Genomic DNA, 24,809 nt, shown 5'->3' on the forward strand with positions numbered 1-24,809 from the left:
GTGTTGTTTTGCCTTTCGAATAGTTCAATTTTATCAACTGATACACGGTATTGGATTTTGGAAACTGGTTACGAAATATTCAATCATGTTTTATCCAACGCTAGTTTGGGCAGATTTTCCCAATATAAAAAAAAAACAGAGAATCTTCATCGATTCTATGAAAAGATCTGCAGCAAGTGTATTGATTGATTGTATTTGTGGATAGTTCTAAAACTTAACATTCAGCCAGCAGGGCGCATGTGAGTGAGTTGCGAAGAAGTGTGTCTTTTTGGTCCATTGGAGTAGTTTCGAAGCACTTCACTATAACCTTTTTTATTCATGTTTTGTCCTGCTGCTATTGGATAAGCTTAGACTTCCCACTTTATGTCACCATCAATTGAGTGAGAATACCAAAAAGAAAAACGAAGCCCTCACATTTATGCAATTTCTATAATCATCACATCACACAGAGATTGGATTTTTATTCATTTAATATCATGCGCAGATGTTTGGTGACACGAAAGGGATATGGTGGAGCAGCAGCATTAAGCATGCTCAACTCTCCGAATCTAATTTTCTCTTTCCATTAAAATTTTGATTTCATTAGCTCGGGTACATTTATAGTTTCATGTTCATCTTCATCTGTTGAACTACTACTATATGCAGAATCATATAGTAGAATTATAGTTTAGTATATAATGATAATTAAATAAAACAAATATGTTTTATGTTTCTAATGAAGTCCAAAGATAGAAATAACGAAGACGGTTTTAGACTTTCAAAGCAAATATAATACTTGAGAACAGACTCAAGGCAGCAATCCTTGTGTATCTGTATTTCCCTTCGGCAGCATGAACCATCACACACCAGCTACTCTAGAATTGGAACTTGGGTTTCTAAATAATAGTAAACTTCTTTGATTATTTATGTTATATTATATTATATTATATTTAAGGAATTTATTGAGTTAATGTCACCATTTATCTATACTATATATAAAGTGATTGATTAAGTTAGTGCCACGAGCTAACTTGACACCAATTCAGTTGAAATATACCTTTACTATAAAGGGTAATTAGTATTATTATAAGGATATTTTCATCTTTTGATATTTTAAATAATTTTCAGATAAAACAATTGTAAAACATTATATGAAAATCAAACATAAGACCAACAAATTCATATAAAAGTCCTTCCCACTTCACTAATAATCATTTGTTGATATATTTTCATAAATATAATTTCAATATATAGTATTGTGGGTGTACTAGATTTAAAATGACTTATTGACTTGGTGTCACCCTTTAATTGAGTCCTAACTCAGTTAAATAATTATTGAAAATCTTTTCTTTTATAAAGTGATAAGCATTACTGTGGAGATATTTTATCATTTCAAATCAAGTAAAATCTAGAAAAATACCCTTAATGGAATTCAATTCCAAAATATCATAATTTTCAATACCTTTACCATTTCAACTAAAACTTCATTTAATAATTAAACTAATTTTTTATAAATGGTAAATATACTGTAATATACTAATAATAAAAAATTTAATTAGTATAGTTGCCTTTTGCGTTATGGCCCATGCAAGCTATAAAAGGATGGAGCTAAAATGCCGTACAAGAATGCAAATGATGTGTATATATATATTACATTCAATCAAAGGATATATATATTAAGGGTAAATGAGATAAATCAGGATAATATATGTTATATATTTTCAGCATTAATGCTTTTTTTATATCTTAAATATCAGTTACAAACTTTTTATTGCTACTTTCAATTATTTTATTAATTACTTTATTTTTGTGTGTATAAACATCTCTTTTCCATATGAATTTTTGCTTCTTTTTTTCTAATTTCATTTGTTTTAAAGTGTTTTTATATGTTTTTTTATGATTTAAGTAAAATGTTTATTCTGATGGCACATTTATTTCTATTGTTTGAATTGATTATATATTTTGAATGGTTTGTACTATTACTCTTCAGATCATTTCGGCATCGTTTCAATTTACAGATGAGAAAGAAGTCAAGATCATCATTTGCAGAACCACGCAAGCATAAGCAAAAATGAATGAATGACTTTTGATCTAGAGACATACTCTTTATATTTTAAACACTTTGATGTGAATAGTTTTGACTGCAAGGCATGTCGAATATTCTACTAAATAAAACCAAAATTCACTGGAAGATTTACTGTAAATTATTTTATTTCTAAAAACCAATTAAATGATTTTACACTTGATTAATTATTTATTCTAAGTAAATGCAGCTTCCTTTCATTAGTAACAACAAAATTTTGTGGTTCTCTTACCCATGTTCACCCATCACATGGCACCACATTCTTTTTTTTTTTATTCTTTATTATGTTTAATGAATTTAAATTTAAGATTTATTTTATTTATTTTAAATTAATTTAGATGTTTCGAATATGGTTTTTTCACACATTCAATTGATTTCAGTTTTTTTCAAAAAATTGAGAGGAAAGGCATAGATTAAGATTTACATTTTCGTTTCTTTAATGTTATTTAAAATTTTCATTTTAAGACCAAGATTTCATATCTCTCATTTCTTTTTCGTCATAAAAATTCCATTTTTCACGTTAATTTTAAAGTAGTGAACGAAAATATAATATAATCAAATACAACATAACTTTGGATCTGATGGATGTGCTTCATGAAGTTGATTAGTCATCACTGTTGCCATCTTCCTCCAATTTTTTTCCTATCCATTCGTCCTTGATTCATGTTACTTATATGTTTTCTTTTCTTTTTTAAGATTTGTTCCTTTGAAATATTTTGTTAGAATTCATGTAAGAATCATTTGTTATTTTATGATGAAAATTTAAGATTTACTACAAATTGTTAAATTTCAATTAGATATTGAATTTTACTCAATTCTTTATTTTTTTCCATACTTAAAATAATTATATTATATTAGTAACACTTTCTATAATTTGCCCATTTTATTAATTTACAACTAAAAATATTAAGATTTATTACATATTGTCAAATTTTCAGTTGAAGATTGATTTTACCCAATTCTGTATTTCTTTTCATACCCAAAATAATTATATTATATTAGTAACACTTTTGTAGTTTGCCCATTCTTTGCGTACTTTCTAACAATTTAATATTTCCACTTTTTTATAATTAAAATAATTATATTGTTTGACAAAATAAATATTGAATTTTAAAAGATTATTTATTTTAAATTTGATCTTATTAGTATAATACTTTATATTATTTGAATAGTTTTGGATAAAAATAAATAATGTAATTTGGTTATCTCATTTTTTTATAAAAAGAATAACTTATTTTAATTTTTAATAAAATAATTTTTTATAGTTAAGGGTAAGGAATGAGATTGCTTAAAATTAAACTCAAACTCTTGTACCTATAACATAATATTCTTACCACCAGGCCAAGAGGTTGTTGGCTTTAATAAAATAAAATAAACTTAATATTTTGTGCATTAAGTGATAAGTAGCTACTTACCTATTTATCTTATTCAATACCTTTTTGTTGAAATTTTTATATTATGTTAAAATTAAAATACAATTAAACACAGTTAAAATATTAAATATTAAAATAAAATTTAATTAGAAATGAAAATTTTAATGATTTATCAATACAAAATATTAATCAATTGTGAAATGTGAATTAAAGATAATATTTTGAACATATTTCTTTCTCTTGAGGTTATAAATGAAATTCTTTCTACCTTCCTTGAAATGATAAACTTTTATAATGATTGTTTCTATCTAAACAAATGTGTATTTCTACCACAATATTAAATTTATAGGAACATTTAAAAAGAATATTACGATATTGAGTATATGACATTTTATGTAAAAGCTTTTGATTTCACTTGATATTATACTTTTCTGTCTTAAGTCATTTTAATTATCATAAATTGTGCCTTTAATTTAGCAACTAGACTGCAGAATTATGATCTATATAAAATTATTCTTTAAATTGTTGGGTTAATAATAACAGTTTTTTTTTTTTCATATTGGTTCGTTTTATTCTAAGTAATTTTGTTTATTTTTGATTTTTGATTTGGAATGATAAATTTTGTCTATTAAAATTTAATTATATTGAGTTAAATTATTTTTGGTACAAAATCAAGTACTTAATTATCTTAAAGAATGTGAACACTTGACCAATAAATCACAACTTTTGAAGTGATAGTGGTTTTTAATTGTTTTGGAAATTATAATTATGTGTCTTAAATAAATTCAAATGTTACAAATTTTAAATTTATTTGTAAGTTATAGTATTGAGATGTATATAGAGAATCATTTAAAACAATGCATAAATTTCAATTGTTATCCTTTTTTTTTACCGGTATATATCTAAGCCTAATTTATTTTTATTTAATATTAAAATTTATGTTCTTCCTACACTTCTTTGTAACTTATTCCGTTAAATTTCATAGCTAAAGCTTAAGAAGTAATTTTATCAATGGAATACAAATTTTATTTAAATAATTAATTTTTAAATATTTGGATCAAGTTCAAATTTTAGAGTTGATATTATTGGGAGGGCTTTATTTAAATGCTACCTCCGACTTGAACATATTGTAAAATGGACGAGAACACCTTTGATGATAAAAAAATCAATTTTTATATAAAAATCAAGATTCTATGCCAATAATTTCTTTTTAAATAATCTGGACTCAAGTATAATGAGTAATTTATGAATTGACAGTGAATCATATAGTGACACATCATTATCTTAGAAATAAATAAATAAACTTAACTTTGTAAATTTATAAATGGATAAACCTAATTAGTATATAAATTTATACATAGATAGTGTATTAAATGTAAATCTTTTGGAAAATGGAAACCTTCTTTCATTATTTATTAAAATATTTTTACAACAATTAAAATAATTAAAATTTTGTATATTCAATGTGAATTATAAATTTAATTTTGATAGGAGAATAAAGATTCACGTGGGTTTTTATTTTTCATTGATGGTATACATGATAATAATTCTTAAAATAAATAATAAAATTATTCCATTTTCTTTATGATATGCCATGAGCTACAATAGCAGTAAATGATATTGGATTGTAGAAGATCTATGTTTCAAAATTATTTCTGAGATTGTAGGGCAAACAGTGTTTTAAGCGAAGAGTTATTAGTCTAAAAAACGTTAATTGCTTATATTTTTATTGGGTTTCATGAATTTGTTAATGGTTGAAATAGGGAATATTCTCAAGATCAATTATTCAATCTAAGTAATTAAATGATTATGACTTTGATGATGCCTTTATTAATTACATCAAATTTAAACAAGGGTGTATAAAGTCAAGGCCCCAACACCATTCTTCCTAAATATGTTTTCATGGTGTTGGCAGTGAGAAGAAGAATTGTTGATCCCTACTACTAGTAATCAAATATTATAATCCCAAGGCTTTTATGACATCAAATTGGGATGTCCACTTGGAAACTATAGTTAAGGCTTGCAAGATATAGGTAAATTGAACAAAAAGGTACACACTTCTCTTATCCTTTCAGAACATTTCTGCTTCGACAGATCAGTGGTTGCCTGTAATTACTTGAAGAATAATAATTACCCTGAATTGATGTGTGGAGTAACAGCGCATTTGTTCTCTGTCTCAGATTCTTATTAAAATCCTCAGCTGCAGCTGGCTTTTTTGTAACTATCAATTGGTAATATGGTACTGCAAAGTGGAAAGGTTCTCTCTCCTCTAGGCTTGCATAAAAATGTAAAATCTATGTGTGTAGCTTATCAACTGACTAGACTGATTTAACTGAGAATCTATTTTTTCGATCTCAGGATGTGGGTGACAGCACCACTGATGAGGTTTGTTGGCATATAAACCAGAATTAGTGTTTGTTATACAATCATAAACTTCATGTTTATTCTGTCAAAACGACTTTCTGGGTGTCTTTGCTTCACTCTGTTTCAGCAAAAGCATACAAAATGGTGTGCAAAATTACACCAACACCGCTTTGGACACAATAAACCTTGCTAGCACTGGGATTTCCCACTGCATTTGAGGAGTGAATGTTGTGCAATGGCTTGTTGATTTATTTGGGTTAAACTATGTGGCGACTCCTTGTACTTTAGGCTTAGTAGAAAATTAGTCTGACAATTTAGACCCTGCAGATTCAATATGGAAGCAAATAAATGATGGTATGGTTAAGGTGATGTGCACTTTTATCATTGTCATGTTTTGAAGACTATTGAATTTTGGTTTACTTTTTCCATTTTGTTTTAAAACACAACAATGCTTTAAACAATTAAAAGTCCAAATTAACTGGAGATTGGTTGTAATTGGGGTGTGAGACTTTTGTCTCTCGTATATTTCATTTCATTAATATACATTTAATTTAAAATTTGTTTTAATAAACTTTAACATGAATATAATTTTAATATTTTGTTAACATAGCCACGATATATCTAATCTTCTTAATTATCATTTCTCTTTATATTTTATTGTAGTCATTAAATTTAAACATAGACTTCCCCATTAATATTAAACTCATCGCTATAATATCAAATTTCATCACTATAGCATATAATCTTACCGAAATTAATCATGTAACTTAAGAAAACAACGTGCAAGGAATAAAACTTTGCTTAGGCTTTTGATAAACATGGTTGCATATATGTTGCATTGTGTATTTAAAAAAGACGGTGGAAAGACAGGTTTTAAGAATATATTTTTTCCTTTTGCGTCAAAACCCAGCTTTCCTTAAGCTCATCCATAATCCCAAATCAGCTGATATTCTCTTCTGAATGTGTCAGCAGTCATGTTAAGCTTGACCCATATTTGAAGCATTAACATGAGTTTAGATACCATTCCCTCCAAAAAGGGTTTTTTAGAATTTTTTCTTCATATGTACGTGTGAAACTATGAACAACCAGCCAGCGTCCAATGGATATAAATAAGCACAAGAAATACAGTACTCTCGGATTATTTATATTATCAAAGATATTAGAAATTACAAGTTAAAGGGAATCGATGCCAATGCAAAGGCAATAGAGGATTATCTTCTGGGATTGCGGTTGTTTCCATCATCAGTTGATCTTATTTTCTTTTGTCTTTATATTATAAAGCTTGAGCAGACTTATTTGTATGGCTAGCTTAATTGCCAGAGCATTTGGCTCCTTATTATCGGTCATCGCTTACTGTATCTATGGCTACCGAGGCAAGAAGAAAAGCGTCAGCACCAACATCAATTACTGCAACTTCAACATGCCCAAGGGTCGACCACCACTTTCTTTGCAGGTTCCCCTTTCATTCCCCAAACTACATACATATATATTTGGATCATCTAGTGTCGACAACTTATGAATTTTGATCACTATTTACAGACTGTGGACCTCAAAGTTAGGATGTGCTGCACTGGTTGCGAGAGAATAGTGAAGAACGCCATTTACAAGCTTAGAGGTATATTCTCCTTCATTAAAAACCCAATATTCCATCACGATAATATGATTAGAATTAATTAATGCTTGACAATACTGCGTTAGGGATTGATTCGGTGGAAGTGGACCTAGAAATGGAAAAAGTGACGGTGATCGGGTACGTTGATCGGAACAAGGTGCTGAAACGAGTGAGGAGGGCTGGAAAGAGGGCTGAATTCTGGCCCTACCCGGATCCTCCTTTGTACTTCACCTCCACCACCGAATACTTTAAAGACACAACAAACGAGTTCAGAGAGAGTTACAACTATTACAGGCATGGTTACAACCTGGGACATAGGCATGGCAACATTCCAATGACGCATCGTGGAGATGACAAGGTCAGCAACTTTTTCAACGACGACAATGTCAATGCGTGCTGCCTCATGTAAAAAACTTGATATTTTCATTTCCATCATCATGTAAATATTATTTGCATTCATAACTCTGAATTTCCTCTATGTTTATTATTAATTATTATGTACTAATTACTGTGATTAATATGTAAACTATAACTCATTTTATGCGAAATCACGAACCACAAGGCTGAATCGGAAGAATGGAAGCAGTTTGGATTTTATCAAATTGAATCTTCAACCGTTTCTTGGAACTCAAATAAAAAATAAAATAATCAAAATTAAATTAAGAATAATAATAATAATAATAATAATAATATTAATATTAATAATATTAATTAATTAATTAATTAATTAATTAAAGAAAACGAGATAAAAATGGAAGACGGAAGTTCAAATCGATTTTCGAAGGATGGATGATAATCAGATGATAGACTTCTTGTTATGATCCTGAAGCCACCAACAATTGTTAGAATTAGAGCAAGGATGGTAAGAATCCAAGTCCACCATGGATTCCGAATCTTTTCTTTCTGGAACGATTATAGTAATTATTTGTTTCGTTCCGTTTTATTATATGAAATTATCAATTTATCTTTATATATATAATTATTAAAAGGGTAAAAATATATAATAATGAGTTATCGAAAAATCTATATGTTTTATGTTTAAATATTTTTTGAAGAATTATGTTTAAATATTTTATTTGACATTAAAAAAGTAAAAATAAATAGAAAAATTAAATTGAAGTGGAGTAGAGTGGAGTGGAGTGGAGTGGTGCGGGGATGAATGTATTCAACATCTATAGAGCTGGTAGTGGTTTTCAAAATTACACAACCATAGTAGAGCGGTGCAGGTGGTAGAGCAAAGAGTGCCAACTATGGAACGGTGATGGATTTAGCAACATTCGCTCCCATCCCGATTCATTATCATCCCTAATTTAGAGGTGGCAAATGAGCGAGTTTGGATTAGGCTTTCTTCGGATTCAGATTTTCTTGGGCTTGAATTTTTTGGGTTCTAATCAACTTGGACTCGGATTTCTTTTGGGTGCGATTTTTTCGGGCTTAAGCTCTTTCGGACTCAAAAATTTTCAAGTTCAGTCTCTTTCGGGCTTGAATCGAGCCAAGTGGGCTCTGACAAATTTTAATAATTTTGAATTTTTTAATTTATAAAGATTCTAATTTTGAATGTAATAATTCACTTTACTTTTTTATGATAACAACACAATTCAATTTTGCATTATAAAAAACATAAATTATATATATTTAATAGATTAAATTGCTAATTGAATGTAAAACTTATTATTATATGATATGTATATTAATTGACGAAAATATTATTTATTATTATATTATATTGGCAATTGAATAATTGTTATCTTTCTTATTAAATTTATAAACCTAATACTCATATTCTAAAGTACTTATACCAAAACTCAAATATATTATACTATTTCCAAATCCAAATAATATACTTATTATTATCCAAAGTCAAAATAAATTGATTATAACCCAAAATAAAAAGAAATTAAACTTAATACCCAAATACAATTTGTAAAAGTTAAAACCCAATTCAAAGTCTAATTTAATAAAAATAATATTTTATTAAGATATTAAATTTCTAATAATATTATAGTTATTATGTATTGTAATATACTACATAGACATAACTATTGATACTATATAGTTTATTATAATCTATAATATTACAATAGTTATATCCATGTATTAATAGTTCTAGCCATAGTTATATGTTATATTATTATATTATGTAATACTATATCATCTATTATAGTTAGCTATTAAAATTAACTTAAGCAACCAAATCCAATCAATTCAAGCAAGTTGGTTAGAAAATTCAGTTTTGATTTTACCAATTATATATATATATATATATATATATATATATATATATATATACACGTATGTATTAATAGTTTTAAAATAAACTATTACATTATGTAATCTTATATCATATATTATAATAGTAATAGATAGTATATTAATTATTATATCTTATTGTTTATTACAACATTGGTTCAAATATGTTCTAAAGTCTCTATACTCTCTGTATATTTGAAAGTTAACCTCCTACTATATTATATAATGTTATATCATATCATAAATTATTTAATATATTAATAGTTTATATATATGCATTAATGATTAAAAATTATAATATTATATAATAATGTATCCTTTATTATAATCTATAATATAATAGTAGTTATATATGTATGTATGTATGCATGTATGTATGTATGTATGTATGTATGTATGTATGTATTAATAATTTTAGTAATAATTTTATCTTACATATATTATTATTTTATTCCCTTTAAATATTAATTATTCTTGTCTCATGTAAATGGATTTCAAATAATTTAACGTAAAGTTTGAAACTAATAATAACTAGATTTTGTCACACTTACTGTTGCGGATCGACGCGATTAAGCAAGGAACAAGTAAAAATAATGGAAGAAATTGAAAATTTGAACACACAAATTTAACGTGGAAAAATTCCTCCAAAGAGGATAAAAAATCACAAGCAAAGATAATTTTACTATAATGGCAAAAAACAAAGAGTACAAAAGATGGAGATAAAACTAAACCTCGAAACCCAAAAACAAATAACCCTCAAAACAGAAACACAAAATTCTCCAAAAGTATTGAGTTCTAATCTTTAATGGGTGTATTTTCTAAGGTTGTAAAAGAGCCTATTTATAGGCTAAATTCGTAAGTAAAATAATAATAAAATAATCTAGGCTAATCAAAGTTTGAATGAAACAAATAAAAATAGTTTAACTGGGAAATTATCTCTCAAATTTGATTGAAATATGAGGCATATTCAACAAATCTCCGCCTTGACTCGTATTCCTACAACGTCATCTTTGCCAAAGCCCGCCATGGGCCTATATTGAACTATGAAGGGAATTACTGAGTCGAATCTATGCTTAGAAGCTGGAAGACTTCTAGCCTTCAACTTGTGCATTTCTAAATCAAAACTAACTCGGGTTTGCTTTTCACGAACACAATACCCTAACTTTTCAAAACTTGCATCCAAAAGAGAAACTTTCTTCAACGAAACAACCGTACCTTTTTTCCTCCAATGAGCAAGTTGCCTCCACTCCAAATAAGTTGATTTCGACTCCGTAATGGACAAAGGGCATCCGATTTCACTGGTCACTATCCAGAATATAAAGATTGTTGATCTTTTTACCTTTTATCAAAATTAGAACCCCATGAGATACCGAAATGCCGCTCGACTAGATGTTGATTCTACAACCTTTTTAGTCTAAAGGACTCAAGGAGATAAGATTCTTTCATAAATCAGGTACATACTTGACATCTAAGAGTGTCCTAATCGCCCCATCGTGCATCCAAATTTTAATAGTACCAATACCAATTACCTTACTAAATGAATCGTTTCCCATGCGCACAACTCTACCTTCAACCGAACTGTATGTGAAGAACCATTCTCTGTTGGGACACATATGGAAAGAACATCTCAAATCTAGGATCCACTTAGACGTAGGCTTGGAGTTATTGCTCATTGACACTAACAAGAAATTATCACTGCTTTTGTCGGCCAAATTAGCACCAATTAAATCTTCCTCGTTACTCTTAGCAGCCCTTTTATTTCACAGTTTATAACAATATGCTTTGACATAACCTAACTTCTTACAATAGTGACACATTTTGTCTCGCTTCTTTGATGCTACCAAAATGGAAGCTTTCCTATTTGCCTTGCTATCTGAACTAAACTCATTGTCAAGTTTGTTTTTACTCAACAAATGACCCTTCACATAATTGAACGAGAGTTTGTCTCTACCATAAATTAGGGTTTCTTTGAAAGACTTGTATGAAGGGGGTAAAGAGCACAATAATAGCATAGCCTGATCTTCATCATCAATCTTAACCTCAACATTCTTTAAACCATTCAAAAGAGTAATAAATTGACTGATGTGATCTCTAATAAACTTACATTCGTTCATGCGAAATGTAAATAGACGTTGTTTCAACACTAAACGGTTAGCTAGAGACTTAGTCGCATAAAGAGTTTCTAACCTTTTTCACAAGTCGGTTGAGGTTTTCTCCATCAATACCTCCTGGAATATCCTATTTGCGAGACACAATTGGATTGCAGACAGAGCCTTTTCATCAAGTTTTTCCCATTCTGTCTAATCTAGATTCTCAGGTTTTTTCTCGATAACAGCCTTTTTCAGACCAGTTTGAACTAGAATTGCCATCATCCAAACTTGCCAAAGATTAAAGTTTGTGACACTATAAAACTTCTCAATGTCAAAACTTATTGTTGCCATCTCTAAACAAGCTAATCTATGAAAATTGAACTAACTCTAATATCACTTGTTGGGGATCGACCTGATTAAGCAACAAAAAAGTAAAAATAATAGAAGAAATTGAGAATTTGAACACACAAATTTAATGTTGAAAAACCTCTCCAAAGAGGATAAAAAACCACGGGCAAAGATAATTTTACTATAATAGCAAAAGAACGAAGAGTACAAAATATGGAGATAAAACTAAACCCCGAAACCTGACAACAAAGAACCCTCAAAACGTAAACACAAAATTCTCCAAAAGTGTTATGAGTTCAAATCTTTAATGGTTGTATTTTCTAATGTAGTAAAATAGGCTAAATTCGTAAGTCAAATAATAAAATAATCTAGACTAATCAGAGTTCAACTGAAACAAATAAACAAATTTTAACTAGGAGATTATCTCTCAAATTTGACTGAAATATGAGGCATATTCAACACTTACAATATGAGTGAAAGTGTAACACCCCAAACTTGGCCTAAACGTTATGGCCGAATCTAACGATGTGTCATGATAGTGCTTTTCGAAAAATATGTCATCGCTGAATCTCCTTTTCTATTTAACCATTTTTTCAATATCTTATGTTAATTTCAAATCGTGTTGTTCGTTTTCAAAACATTATTCATTTACAAATCGTTATTCAATTTCAAAATGTTTTTTTATTGCAGAAGCTTTTAAACAGTTTGCGTACTCGTGGTATTTTTCATAAAACATTAATTTCATTTGAAAACCCGAGTTTTACCTAACATTAGCAGATTTAAATCATAAAACTATATAAAAACCAAATTTAAACCAAAATCCAAAAAGGCCATAATTATAGCAAAATACTCCCAAATAAAAGTAAAATCATAAATAGGTAATAAATAGTGTAAAAGAAGTCGTGTGGCCACCACTGAGTCCTCCGCCGCACCGATCTGCCTAAATCTGGGATACCTATACAGATTAAACAAAAGGGGTGAGTTTACGTAAACTCAGTGTGTAATCCCCAAACAAATGAACAGACAGTAAACAAATAATCATAGTTTGGGCTTAAGCCCTTTTCAGTATTAGTATCAGTCCAGTTTGGGCCTTAGCCCATCTCAGTACAAAAATAGTCATGCAGTAGCGCTTTAGCCCATCACATTATTAGTAGTAACAGATATGCAGTCACAAAAATCCTACCCATCCAGCCTCTACACATCATCTCCGTCCAACCATACACTCCATGTAGGGATATGATCAACCCACCCATCCCTACACTCTAAGTAATACCGAATGCGGCATTAGACAGTAGTTTGCAGTTGAGCTGCTAGTAAATTAGGCTCGAGGTCTTTCAGTACACTTCCTCCGAACATTATAATCCCTCAACCCAATGCAATGCAATATACAGATATGACATGCTATAACATAATATCATGCATGTAAATAGGGTATACAATATCAAATCAGTGGGACATCATCAGGCTTAATCATATCAATCATACAACCATTTCAGTTAATTAGGGGTCTAGGTAAGCTTACCGACCCTACAGTAGGTTCACAGTCGACTTGGGTGACCTGTGCAACCTAATTAGTCAAACAATGAAAATGGGCCTACAAGCCCATGATTTTCACCCATTTGGCCCATATGACCCAAATTGGCCTTGGCCTCATGATCCATTTTAACGTAACCCGTGCTAGTTAATTATTCATATGTGTTTCCACTATTTACTCATATGATCCTTCAAAGCTATCTACTTGACTCACTGTTACTAAATTATTTGTATCTTAAGCTATAAAATTCTGAATTAAGATTCGTAAATTTTCCCTAAAACCAGACTCACATATCTTCTTACCATAAAATTTTCAGAAATATTGGTTTAGTCAATAAGTACATTTTATTCTTTAAAGTTTCCCATGTTCTGCTGTCTAACAGTTTCGACCTTTTTTAACTAAAAATTAATTATCTTCTCGTAACAAATTTGGATGATGTTCCTGTTTATTTCTCTTGAAAGTAGACTCATTCAAGATTTTAAAAATATAAATTATAACCCATAATTATTTTTATACATTTTTTAATAATTTTCTAAAGTCAGGATAGGGGATTTCAAAATCATTCTCACCCTGTCTCACTAAAATTAAAATATCTCATAATATGAAATTCTTTTGCTTACTTCGTTTCTTCTATGAGAAACTAGATTCAAATATATTTAATCACATAAGTTTTCATCATCTAATTCGATTTCCATAATTTATCGTGATTTTTCAAATTTAGCCTACTATAGCTGTCCAAACAGCAAGTAATTTCGGCTTTTCGCCGAATCCCTTATTTTTGTGTTTCAGGTACACACCTGGTTTTGTTTCATTGCAAAAACATTCCCGATCACTCTAATACCTAAAATTGACAAAAAAAACTCAGAATTAAACACTTATAACGACATTAAACTGAACCAAAAGCGATGGACTTAAATCGACTAAAATCTTACCTTAAGTCGAGCAACGTTAATCCGCACATTTAAAACGCCGATTGGGAAACCCCAGCACCTTGATCTTCTCATAAACACATGATACATCGATTAATTACCATAAACTAACGTTGCTAGACCCCAACTAAAATGAAGAAGGCCAAAAGAGATCACTTACCAGATGAAAAATGGCCACAAACGCAAGAGCGATGATTGACTGCGAAAAATCCAACAGGAAACCGTGAAAAATCGAAGAAGAAAAATGAAGAAGAAAGTCGACGTAGGAATTTTGGAGAGAAAGAGAGAAACAAATTTTGAAAAGAATAAAATAAAAAATAACAAAAATAATCCTAATAACCCCCAAATCCCCTATATTCTCTCAATTAACTACCCACTAAACAATCCACTACTGAGAATCCATCTTCTGTACAACTCTTTCAGGAAACCGAGTATAAAGATTAACATTCTTGCTCGCGTAGAGGTTCGAACACAAAACCTCCAATACTCCAACTCCCTTACCACTTGAACCAGCAGACTCATTCTAATATAGTTTTACAAATAATTAAACTTAAGCTCACTGAACAAGGATAAGGCTTTAATTAGAAAAAAATCCAAAATTTCACGAAAGGCATGGCTTGAACTTAGGACCTCATACGCACACACCTAGAACACTTAACCACTGAAGTAAACTGATATTTATGTCATATTTTTACAAACTAAAATATACATTTTTGGGGCGTTACAGAAAGAAAAAAATTCATGTTAAAATTTATTCTTTTTAAAATTTATTCAATAATAAATATAGGCACAAGTGGTAACAAACTTGTATTTTAATAGTTTTATTTAAAGATGATATACTAGTATGAAAAGACAAAATTGTCATAAAATAATAATTATAATTTAAAATAATGAGTATTTTTGTAATTTTGTAACTGAGTTTGTGAGCCGATTAAGGGTGACACCAACTCAGTAAAGTGCTTAAATATAAATATTTGATTACATACAAAATTAAAATATAAAATACTTTAGATTGTGAGTAAAAGGAAATTTAAATAGGTAAACACATCATATTAAGAATATTAAATGAACTTTAATTATTTATCATGGTATTGTTATTTTCTTTAGTTGGTATCGAGCTGACTTATGATACCCAGCCAAAGTCGGTGAAACAATTTGTGTAATAACACTAACATGTAAAAAAATGTCAAAATAGAACTTTGGTTGAAGTGGTAAAAAAGAGATTTAATAAATGTTGGGACATTTTAATAATTTTATTTATTAAACTAATGTCGAGTTGATTTGTGACACAAACCCAATCGAGACACTTAAATAGAAGTATAAATATATTACTTTGAGTTTAATTTCTTTTCAAATTATATTTCATATTCAAGATCATATATGTAATCTTTGTTCTTTTAATTAGTTTGCATACCTGTATGTGTATTAACTCGGTAAAATATTTTTGTTGTTTTAAATCATTAATGATTTATAAAATGAATAACAAAATAATTTAAAAAATATAAAAATATTTTGTTAAACAAATGATAATTGTAATATTGGTTTAAATTTCTTATATGAAAAAAATGTACCCTTTTTGAATTGGAAGAAAACTTAAAGTGAAAAAAATCTTATTTAATCTTATTTTATATATATACACTATAGGAGGTTTTTACTGTTTGAAAAATTCAATTACGTGGACAGCTTTCATAAACCACAATTGTTATCACCTCACACTGCCACATTACTCTAAAAGTGACCAAATTACTTTTTGATTCTTTTCAATCAATCTTCACATGAAATTACTTTTAATTGACCAAATTACTTTTTGATTCTTTTCAATCAATCTTCACATGAAATTAGGGAACACATAAAAGATTGTCATTAAATTGATTCAACTTTAATTGTTGATCGAAGTAATACATAAATAAATAAAAATCAACTTACTTGTCATCTAATCATCTAATTAAATCATTATAAAATATTATTAATGTTATGAATGCTATCAAGTGGATTTTTATTATAATCAACCTTTCACTTTTCATATTCCTTAATTATTATTTATATGATGATGGAAAAGAATAGAAAGGCAATAGAAATCCTTATTTCTCATCTATTATTTTGTATTCTTTGTATTATTATTAATAATAATATTATTATTATTTCATAATACATTATCAACACGAGCTTACTCGATAGTATTCAATATTTCGTTGGAGAACAAGTAATCTAGACATACAATGTCCTTGTTGAAGCAACACGCCTAAGGTATGTGATTTCTATGTGTGCTTGAAAGATTTTAATATTTTAATATTTTTAATGAAAAATTAAAAATGATGCTCATTTTTTCTTCATATTTACGTATGAATTTATGTTTATATATTCCATGGTATGCTTGTTTATGATCTAAGATTTTGAATAAGATTGAAGTATCAACAACTTCAATATTTTTGCTTAAATATGTATATGTTTCATAACATATGTCATTGATATAATTTAAAAATAGTATTCATTTTAAATGTTTTATTTTATTCGGTGACATTTACCAAATGTAATCGTTGCCTATTAGATTATTTCTAATAAAGCCACACATGATTTGTGAGTATAAACAAATTTGACTTTATATATAGACAAAACAAAAATTATGGTTTTTGTCCAACATCATCTACATGAAAAATTAAAAGTGGAATATCTAATTATGAAAGATCCTTTTGACTCTCGAATTGTGTAATAATTTGAAAGAATAATTTGACCATTAAAAAACGATAATACACTCTAAAACTTATTATGATTGAAATATCTTATGTGCTCTTGCAGCAGCAATATTGCGTGTGACGCTCTATGTAATACCCCAAACCCAGCCCAGACGTTATGGCCGGATCTAGCGATGTCACATGATAGGGTGTTTCAAAACCATGTTGTCGCGTTAAAACCAATTCCATTGAATTCCTTATCTTCATATCTTATTAGTTCCAAAATTGTGTTGCTCATTTAATCGATGGTTTCAAAATGTTATTCGTTTGCGGAAGCTTTTAAAATAGATTAGACAATCGTGCGTTTAGGAAAAATATTTGTTTCTTTTGAAAATCGAGGTTTCCTACTACTAGCAGTTGCAATCCATAAGGTAAAGATAATTAAAACCCAAAACCAAAGTCCGAAAGTCCAATTACAACCCAAAAACTTAGCCAGTAAAAATAGAATAGAAATAAAACCAATTATCGTAAATATGGGTTAAAAGCCATGAAAGTCCAAAACCGTGGTCACCGCTGAGTCCTCCACCGCACCGATCCGTCTAGATCTGGGGATTACCTGTGCACATTTAAACAAAAGGGGTGAGTTTACAAAAACTCAATGTCTAATCCCACAGAAAACAAACAATAGCAAATCACAGTGCACAGTTAAAGCAGTCCTGGGCCTAAGCCTTTTTTCAATATCAGTAACGGTTTGGGCCTTAGCCCATCTCAGTACAATATCAAATATGCAGTAGGGCCTTAGCCCATCATAGTATCAGTAGCAGTCATGCAGTATTCAGTAACAAAGTCCTACCCAACTAGCCTTTACACACCATCTCCGTCCAACCCTACACTCCATGTGAGGATCAAATCAACATACCCATCCCTACATTCCAGATAGTACCAAATGCGGCACAAAACAGTAATTTGCAGCTGAGCTGCCAGTATGTTAGGCTTAAGAGCCTTTCAGTACACTTCCTCCAAATATAATTAACCCAATCCCATGCAATGCAACATACAAGTCATGACATACTATCTCAAGACATCAGTACCTATAACCAGTTCAGTACACAAGCATACTATCATCATGCTCAACACATGTATAAATCAAATAGTTAGTTCGTACAATTAGGGGTCCAAGTGATGCTTACCAACCCTACAGTAGGTTCACAATCGACTTGGGCAACCCGTGCAACCTTAGCAATCAATTCAGTGAAAATGGGCTCACATGGCCATGCGTTCTGCCCGTGTGGGCCCACTCGGCCCAAATTGGCCTTGGCCACGTGGTCCATTTTTAATGTAACTCGTGCAAGCTAAATATTCATATATGTTTTCACTATTTACTTATATGTTCCTTCAAAGCTGTCTACTTGAGTCACTGTTACTAAATTATTTATATCTTGAGCTACATAATTCCAAATTAAGGTCCGCTTGATGTCTTTGAAACTAGACTCAAATACCTTTGTACCATAAAATTTTTAAAATTTTTGGCTTATCCAATAAGTACAATAAAATCTTCAATCTTACCCTTGTTCTGCTATCTGACAGCTTCAACCTTTCTTTGCTAAAAATTAATTATCTCTTAGTACAAAATTTGAATGGTGTTATCATTTGTTTCTATTGAAAATAGGCTCATTAATAATTTAAACATGTAAATTTTAACCCCTAATTATTTTTCTCCAATTTTTGATGATTTTCCAAATCCAGAACAGGGGAACCCAAATTCATTCTAACCTTGTCTCATGAAACTTATTATATTTCGCGATTTACAATTTTATTACTTACGCCGTTTCTTCTATGAAAAACTAGACTCAATAATATTTAATTCCATATTTTTTTCATCCTCTAATTCGATTTTCACAATTTATGGTGATTTTTCAAAGTTAGCCCACTGCTGCTGTCCAAACAACAAGCAATTTTAGCTTTTCGCTGAATCCCATTTTCTGCGTTTCAGGTACACACCTGGTTTTGTTTGATGCTAAAACAGTCCTCGAGCACTCCAAAGCCTATAATTTAACAAATAATACTAATTTAATCTCACATAACGTGATCCCAAATCGAACTCGTATCGAGGTTTTAACCCATAAGCGACTAAACCTTACATTCAACCGATGAACAGTAATTCCCACACAAACTAAGACTCCGATTGGTGATTACGAGCCCTTGAATCCTCCCCTAATTGGCATAAACAAAACACTTCAGAAGAAAGTTAACAAACGAAGACAAATCACTTATCTAAAACTTACCGAACGATCGCAGAAAAATGTGGAGTGACACGAGGCAGAGTGGGAAAAGAAAAATCAAGATGATGAAGGGTGAAAGAGAGCAAAAATTCGGTAGTAATGAAGAGAAAAACGACAAGAGGGTGGAGGGATTTTGGGGAAAGTAAAAAAATGAAAAAAAAGATGAACAAAATATTTGATAACCACGCCAATCCCTTATTTCTCTCCATCAAACTCCCCACTAAATCCACTACTCAGATTTTTAGTCCATCTCAAACTCTCCTGGACGCACGAGCCTAAATAATACCCACGCCAATATTCGAACACAAGACCTCCTTTACACCATCACTCCACTTATCCACCAAACCAGCAGGCCCATTCTGTTAATTATTTGCCAACTTTTACTTAAAAGCCTATTGACCAAAGATTTGCCCAAGTCCTAGCTTGAACTTGGGACCTCCCAAACACACCCAGAACACATAACCACTAAAGCAAACATATATTTTGTGTCACACATTCACAATACCAAAAATTAAAATTTTGGGGCGTTACACTCCAAACACGACCCAAATTCAAAACATCATATTAGTCACTATGGTGACTTTTCATTTAAAAATTTACAAACCACATCAACCATCCATACACACCACACAATTGTAGAATATTTCATATAGGAATTTAGACCTAGGTGCATGATTTTCTAAATTAATAATTTGTTTCACACAATTAGAAGGTATAGGGTGTACCTTAATACTCGACAGTTGTAACAAGGTTTTATGCAAGTGTACACAGTCGTTCAAGTAATAAAATGATTTATTGTCTCCATAGGGATCGTGTATGTTAATTGATTATTTGTAAAATTATAAGTTAACAATTTGGTGGTAAAAACACAATATTTTGAGTGGTGGATGATTAAATTAAATTATCTACAAGCAAGATGATCCCTATGCAATTAAATCTAAATGCAAATGATCTAAATGTATGAATGAATTTTAGCAACAAAAACACAATTTCAACAATCAATAACATGAATAGGCTAGGATAATCATATTAATCAATTTAATTCATTTTCATCATGCTAAATAGTGTTCAAAAAACATTCCATGACAACTTGATCTTTCATGCGTTTGGAAACCAAATTAAGTCCTTTTGGACCTTTTACTTAGTGAAAGATGCATTTTACTGATCATATTAAACTAAGAGTTTCTTAGTATTTATGCGAGGTAACAGAGACAATTACGTTTGAAATAGTTTAATCACATAAACCTAAAAACTTTGCAAGATAATATAGCTAATTAAAGATATTATGAACCTCTAATTTAGTCTGGTTTAATGATCTAAATTGAGCATTACACTTTTCAATTATGTGTCCACTAGTCGTCATCTGATTAGGATCGCTCAACTAATCTGAATTCATCCAATCATGTATGAATGAAATACATCTTGATTTTAATTGAAAACATGATCGAATGAGCACAAACACTTTAAACATGAATCAAACAAATATTATTGAATTAATATAATCATCTTAGCTAAACAGAATTAAGATATCATTGTTGATTGCAAGATCAGTAAACACTTAGCAAACATGTTTAAATTAAACAACAAGGAGGAAAGAGTAAACTCTAATTCAATTTAGCAGCCTTTCGAATCTTTCCGACTAAGGTGTTCCTCCAATTCTTCCGTTGCTCATTTGCTAAGGGTTTCTCAAAGTGGCCGGCCAAGAGATGATCTTCACAAGGGTTTTGTTGGCTAAAATGGAAAGGGAAATGGAATGGAAATGAAAAGAGCAAGAGAGAACAAAAGGATGTTTTGAAGAGAGAATGATGGATGAGTGATGAGGGATTAAAGGATGCTTTGAAAGGTGAAAGGTGTAGCTATTTATAGGTGAAAGTAAGGGTAAAGTTTACTAAAAATAGAGTTTGAAATCCCTTCATTTTCTCTCATGCTTGGTTGGCCACAATTTGTGGAGAAAGAGGTGGTTTGGTTGCTAATTTTGAATTTAAATCCTTTATTCTTAGTGCAGAAAAATGCTAGCATAAGTCATTGAGTGCATGGTTTTGAAGATCATACATACCATTCACCATTCAATCAAAGTCTCCTATCGATCAAACAAAACAATCACAAGGTTTAATTAATGGTTCTCATATGTTGAACTTAGCAATTTCTTTCCACTAATGTAGTTGGCACAATCATCCAAATCAATAGGTCTTTTATATGGTTGTAATGGGGCTAGGCTCAACCTAGGGATAAAAGAGAAGTCAATTTTTAGGTTCAGTAATCTTAACCCTAGTTTTGCCTTGGATCTTTTCGAGGTACATCCTTCCCACTAATAGGTTTTACTACGCTCAAACTTAATTTGAAGCTTTATTCCCAACAAGATTTCTCAATGTCTTGAGTATTTATTTTGCTCTTTTTTGCTTTGATGTTTGAACAGAGCTTTTTTTTTAATTTCGAAAAACATGTACATCTTTTTGAATTTTTCCTCGATCTTTGCTCACCAAGACAAGTATAGTTAAGATAGGTGAAAAAAACTAAGATAGAATTTTAAAAAATGGTAGCATGACTTACGATGTAGGTATAACAATAAAATAGGCTTAAAGGCTCAAATTAAGGTTAGAAGGGTCAAATTCATATGATAGGCTTGAAAGGCTCAAACAATCTAAAGAAAATGTGCCTAAATCATGTTTAGATTCTTATGCCTCTTAGGATTTCGCCTCAAGAAAGTTACTAAGTCAATTCTAGGGACTTAACCTTTATGCATGTCTATTTCAAAGGAAATTTAATTTTCATGGCAAAAGGATACATAAGACTTAAGAACATACAAACATTCCATAACTTAAGATAACATAAAAAAAACTCAGATAAAATCAGAAATCATACTTGCATGTGAGCTAACTTATGAACAAATTTTTTTCTCTAAACATCATTTTATTTCAGTATACTTATGTGTAATCATTGAAACATACTTAAGAAAAATTGAAAATTCATGCTACTACTGCTCTAAATAAATTTCATGCTAATATTGCCCTACCTCACCTTAAAAAGAAGAAAAGTCTTCATTATGTAAGTAAAGTAATGAATGAGAATTAAACTCCAGGTAGGATAGCAAGAAAAAGAGGTGAGTCATGAAGACTGCTTAAGTACCAAGTCTTCCTTAATAATCCAATCCTAGACATGCTTAATTTATTCATGCTAGCTTTTTTATTATGCGAAAGTAAAATACTAACTAAGAAGATAAATATAAATACTTAAGAAAAGAAATTCCCCTTTTTTATTAATTTGTGTCATCCTTTTTCTTCCGAAATTGTTGCAGTGTGGGGAAATGATGCTGCGACGAAGGAAAGGGGTAGCGAGTTTTGGGTATTATTGTCCTCATCATTGTTCCAGGCCTCAAGCCCAAAACTACAAGCTTTTTTATTACTTACACTGAAATAAAGCTTAACAGAAATAAACTCATTAAACCTTAGGCCAACTTGACCCTCTTATTGAACATAAAAATAAAATTAAAAGTGGAAATAAAAATGAAAATATTCTTTTGGGTTACTTAGAAAATTTCTTTTCGAAAACTTACATCAAATTAAATTTCCAAGAAAGGTTGGAGGGGTCACAAATGGTCTTGCTTAAGTTCCAATCTCCTTAGACAAAATAAATTTGAAGTACTAATTCAAGAAAAATAATTTCTAAGCATGTCATTTATTCAAATGAGATAGAAAAAAACTAAAAATAAATTAAAGACAAAGACAGTGAAGAGAACTCCCTCAATGTTATTGATGATTGTCACTGACAAAGGCGATGTCGAATGGCCATTTATCATACCAACCGTATACATCTAGAAAGAAGAGGTAATGTTGCCCAGCAGTTATATTCAATATTTGCTTAAAAAATAGCAGCAAGAAATGGTCTTTCTATTTTACTTTGCTCGACTTTCTATCATTCATAGAAACTGCCGACCTGTGATGATCCTTAACAAAATCATCCCATTTTTCGTAATACCTTCTTTCTCTAGTACAAGTCCCACCCACTGAATTTTATAGATAGGATCCATGATCCTTGCTTTAAACCATTAAGACTCGAGTTTCCCAAGATCAAATACTCGAGATTGAATCAAATTGTTTTGTCCCTTGACAGATCTCTTTTCAGTATTTGAAATAGTCCACTCGATACCTTTCTCGTGCCTTTTCAAAATAGTGAAGTCTAACTCGGATGGCTCTTCTCTTGATGGGTTGGGTTGCTTGTACTCATGTGATGATAGCTCTAATGACTCGAATTTAACTTTTGAACTAAATTCTTCCAAGTACAAGTCCCACCCACTGAACGTCATAGATGGGATCCATTATCCTTGCTTTTAACCATTGAGACTTGAGTTTTCCAGGATCAAATACTCGAGATTGAATCGAACTGTTTTGTCCCTTTACAGATCCCTTTTCAGTATTTGTAATAGTCCACTCGATACCTTTCTCGTTCTTTTTCAAAATAGTGAAGTCTAACTCGGATGACTCTTCTCTTGATGGGTTGGTTTCCTTGTACTAATGTGATGATAGCTCTAATGACTCAAATTTAAATTTTGAACTAAATTCTTCCAAGTTAGCTTCCAAACATGTATCATCCTTATCTTGATGTGAGGAGTTAGATGAAATACTTTCTAATGGATCATTGTATTCTAATTTTTCAAGAACCAATAGATCTTCCTCAAAGATAGTAAAACAATCTTTAACCTCATCAGAAGATCTTAGGGCATTAAGTACATTAAAGGTCACTTGTTCATCTTAACTTGCATGGTGAGTTCACCTTTCTGTACATCGATTCTTATCCTGGTGGTTTCCAGGAAAGGTCTTCCTAGGATGATTGGTACTTTTTTATCTACTTCAAAATCTAAAATAACAAAGTCAGCAGGAAATATGAATTTATCAACACGTACCAAGACATTTTTGATCTTTCCCTCTAGGTATGCCAAAGATTGATCCACCAATTGGAGTGTAATTGTAGTCAGTCGGGCCTAACCAATACCTAATTGTCTAAACATAGATGTAGACATTAAGTTGATACTCAATCCCAAATCGCACAAAGCCTTACCACAATAGGATTATCCAATATTGCAAGGTATGATGAAACTTCTTAGATCCTTCAACTTGGGAGGCAACTTATTCTAAGAAAATAGGCTACACTCTGAAGTCAAGGCTACAGTTTCAAATCCCTAAACCTTCTCTTCTTAGACAGAAATTCCTTCATAACTTTCACATAGTTCGGTATTTGCTCCAAAGCTTCTACCAACAGGATGTTGATGCGTAGTTTTTTCAACACATCCAACATT

The 24,809-nt window shown here is 30.4% G+C and overlaps 1 protein-coding gene across 1 annotated transcript; it reads left to right on the forward strand.

The window, feature by feature from the left end:
* The first annotated feature begins 6,864 nt into the window (after positions 1 to 6,864).
* LOC105793615 (heavy metal-associated isoprenylated plant protein 30) lies at positions 6,865 to 7,929 on the forward strand. Its single transcript, XM_012622486.2, has 3 exons — positions 6,865 to 7,252; positions 7,339 to 7,414; positions 7,498 to 7,929. Exons 1-3 carry the CDS (start codon positions 7,100 to 7,102, stop codon positions 7,818 to 7,820), a joined length of 552 nt encoding a protein of 183 aa, XP_012477940.1. The 5' UTR covers positions 6,865 to 7,099; the 3' UTR covers positions 7,821 to 7,929.
* The last annotated feature ends 16,880 nt before the right edge of the window (positions 7,930 to 24,809 follow it).

This window comes from Gossypium raimondii, chromosome 8 (genome assembly GCF_025698545.1).
Source record: "Gossypium raimondii isolate GPD5lz chromosome 8, ASM2569854v1, whole genome shotgun sequence".
Lineage (NCBI taxonomy): Eukaryota > Viridiplantae > Streptophyta > Magnoliopsida > Malvales > Malvaceae > Gossypium > Gossypium raimondii.